The sequence below is a fragment of the Nansenia antarctica genome (genome assembly GCF_963989245.1).
Source record: "Nansenia antarctica genome assembly, chromosome: 1".
NCBI classification, from domain to species: Eukaryota; Metazoa; Chordata; class Actinopteri; order Argentiniformes; family Microstomatidae; genus Nansenia; species Nansenia antarctica.
In genome coordinates, this window is record NC_137674.1 from 38,034,911 (window position 1) to 38,038,455 (window position 3,545).

General features: G+C 45.5%; 1 protein-coding gene across 2 annotated transcripts in view; it reads right to left on the reverse strand.

Moving 5' to 3' along the window:
- Positions 1 to 1,324: 1,324 nt before the first annotated feature.
- LOC308164712 (TRAF2 and NCK-interacting protein kinase-like) overlaps positions 1,325 to 3,545 on the reverse strand; it is a gene marked incomplete at both ends in the record, with an annotated part of 48,017 nt that continues 45,796 nt past the window's right edge. For both annotated transcript variants that reach the window (XM_080538727.1, XM_080538728.1), the window contains 2 exons: positions 1,325 to 1,408; positions 1,568 to 1,707. In XM_080538727.1, the coding sequence (XP_080394853.1) occupies positions 1,325 to 1,408; positions 1,568 to 1,707 (224 nt within the window). The remainder of the gene's footprint in view (positions 1,409 to 1,567; positions 1,708 to 3,545) is intronic.

Consider the following 3,545-nt stretch of genomic DNA (forward strand, 5'->3'; position numbering starts at 1 on the left):
CTAGGCACTGTACAAACAGTTAAGAGCCAAAATCAGAGGAATCAAACAGACAGTCTTGGGATGAGATACACCAGAGCTTTGTACTGTACACAATGACTCTTTACACAGTGGCTTATTCCAACACTCTCCTCAGTTGTTTCTCGCTCAGGGGGAATGGGATGATTTCTTTCTCTGGAATTTCAGCGTTAAGTCACACGCGCGCACACACACGCACACACACATGCACACACGCACACGCACGCGCGCACACACGCGCACACACACACACACACACACACACACACACACACACACACACACACACACCTGATTCAGAGACACAGATGTGCTGTACAATGAGCTTTACACATTGACACAGATTCAAACTTGTGTGTTATTCAGAAAGAAAGAAAGAAAGAAAGAAAACATTTGTAACGAACAGAACAACATTATTATTTCCATGTAATATTACAGTATATCTGATGCAGCACCTTCAGAATTTAAAGACATAAGAGTGAAGAGAGGGATCAAGGAGGAGAGGATGAGAGGAGGGGGGAGAGGGGGCTAGTGGAGATTCTATTTTAAAGGGACACGGACGTCATCTTTGCATACAGTAGATACCACACTCATTATTCTAAAGCTAAGCTGTGTGTGTGTGTGTGTGTCTGTGTGTGTGTGTCTGTGTGTCTGTGTGTCTGTGTGTCTACAGTAATATTCATGTATTGATATTCCTCTGAGAGTTTTCTCAGGGCCTACTCCACAGCAGGCAGGAAACGAGGGAGGGAGAAGGAGGAGGGGAGGATGGAGGGATGGAGGGAAGGAGGGGTGGAGAGACAGGACAGCAGGGGACTAAAATCTGACAACCAGGGAAGTCCAGGTAGTGAAGAGGGATGGGGCAGTGGGGAGGGGGGGGGAGAGAGAAGTGTGATTCTAGTGGCTCTACAGTTCTGCTGTATGGGTTAGGAGTGCTGGTCCGTTCCTGGTCGTTGTCCTCTTCCCAGTCGACAGCCGGAGACGGAGGTCTCGGAAAACCCCCTGGAATACCGGAACGCCAGCTTCATTCCAGCATCAAGATGTCTTCTGCTGGACCAGACAGCCTACAGGTTTACATGTGTCTTCTTTTAAATCAAGTATATATGTTTTTTAAGTCATACTCTATCCTGTCTTTTACAGTGTTTCTTTAGTCACTCCAGTATTTTAGTATCTCGTCTCGTGTTTGATTCAGAGTTCAGGTTCTCCCAGATCCCTCCCTTTTTTTTTTTCCCCCCCCGATTGGTGATGAGAGGAGTCTTAGTCTCAGATGGACTGCTGAGCGGACCAATCAGGGAGGCTGTGGGAGGGGCCTTCACCAGTTCATCATGGAGTTCCTGTTGAGCGTCATGAAGAACACCTGGCTGCTGCCTCCGGACCGCACCGACGCAAAGAACACCTACAGAGAGAGAGAGACAGAGAGAGTCTGACGGTGTGTGTGTGTGTGTGTGTGTGTGTGTGTGTGTGTGTGGTCTACTGTATAGGTATCTGCGTGTATGCCTTCATACATTGGGCACTGGGCATGTGCGTATCGGGGTGTGTGTGTGTGTGTATATACCTTGTCATTTCTCTCACACAGGAACTTGAGTCTCTGGGCTCTCTTATGCATGAAGACTCCATCCAGATGTCCCGTCTCTACTGATCTGATCTCAATGGCCTTCTCCCCCCAGCCCATGATCTGGTTAGAGTGGATGTAAGCTGAGAGGGAGAGTGGGAGAGAAGAAACAGGTGGAGAAGAAACAGATGAGGTGAGAGAGAGAGAGAGAGAGAGAGAGATACTACTGACTATAGCCCCTTTCATACATAGTTCCCTGTAATTTCCATGGAATCCCAAGCTGTGTCGACCGGGCATTTTCGCCGTTCACACATGAGCCAAATGCCGGTAGATTGCCATGTTGCCCCCTCTCACACATGTTGGCAATTCCCTGGTTGCGCGATGTACTTGAATGCATTCAACTGGATGCAGAACTGGAACAGGACAGGCGCATGAGACTGGCATATACTCTCTCTCTATATATATATATATATATATATATATATATATATATATATATATATATATACGTATATATGTTACGGTACATGTGGGAATACGGTACATGTGGGAAAACTAGGGTTAGGGTTAGGTGCTACGTCGACTTGGTACATGCTGGCAAGTCTAACCCTAACCCTAATCCTAACCCTAACCCTAACCCTACCCCTAACCCTAACCGTAGCACCCTAGCACCTAACCCTAGTTTTCCCACATGTACCGTATTCCCACATGTACCGTAACATATATATATATATCTGCCATGTCATACTTCTGTTTTATATTGACAAATATGATGATAAATACATATGGAGTGGAGGTATGATATATGGCAGATATATATGGCAGATATATATGGCGGTCTCACGCGCCTGTCTCGTTCCAGCGAGTCAACTCGTATTACCAGTGCTTACCATCACCAAGTTCACTCGCCAACTAAAGCACTTGATTACCGTTGATATAAACATACTATACTAGTCCAAAAGCACAGTATGGGAGAACTTGGTGATGAGCATAATATGAGTTGATTCAATTAGACATATTAGACGCTCTGCGCTGTGGGCTCTCTGACTGTGCGATGCAAGACAGCTGAGAGGAGACTGTGTGTGTGTACTGCGTCTATCACAAAACGCACATTTGATAAGTAAAAGTAAGCTAGCTAAGTAAGTGATCTAGCTAACTATGATTGGAAACGATGTACTATCCAGTTGTGGAATTATATTGGCTGCGCCGAGCTTATTGAATCATGCATTCAACTGGATGCAGAACTGGAGCGAGACAGGCGCGTGGGACTGCCATATCTGCCATATATCATACCTCCGCTATGATTGGAAATTAAGTAGTGTCCAGTTGTGGAATTATATTTAGCATTAGCGATATTCAGTCTAGGGTAGTTCTTATGCGCTCTGCCCTGCGCGATGCAGGACAGCTGTGAAAGGAGACAGACCAGGCTATGTTCAGGCATCTGTTCACACCTAAGCCTTCCCTGTAAATTCCATGGAATTATACATGGTCTCGACCAGGGTAATTGCCCGGGCGGATTTCCCTGGTCAGTCGCATTCAGACATAAGCCGACCCTGGAAATTCCATGGAATCTAGTGGGAAGGCTCATATGTTTGAAAGGGGCATATAACTAAACTAAAGTAAAACACTAAACTAAAGTGTTTTTCTGTTGTTTACACACACACACAAACACGCACACACACTTAATACACACACACTGCCTCAATATACACATACACAAACATGCTTGGTGTTCAGATTTGTACCTGGGTCAATTCTACCTTATCGCCGTATGTCAAAATCCAAAGGGCAGAACAAATTGATTGACTAAGTGATTGATTTGAATAACTAACCTCCCCCCCTACACACACACACACACACACACACACACACACACACACACACACACACACACACACACACACTCACAAACAGTTCTGGAGTGTCTATTTCAGAGGAACAGGAAGTTGTGCCGCAGTTGGAATGGAATTAAACTTGATAT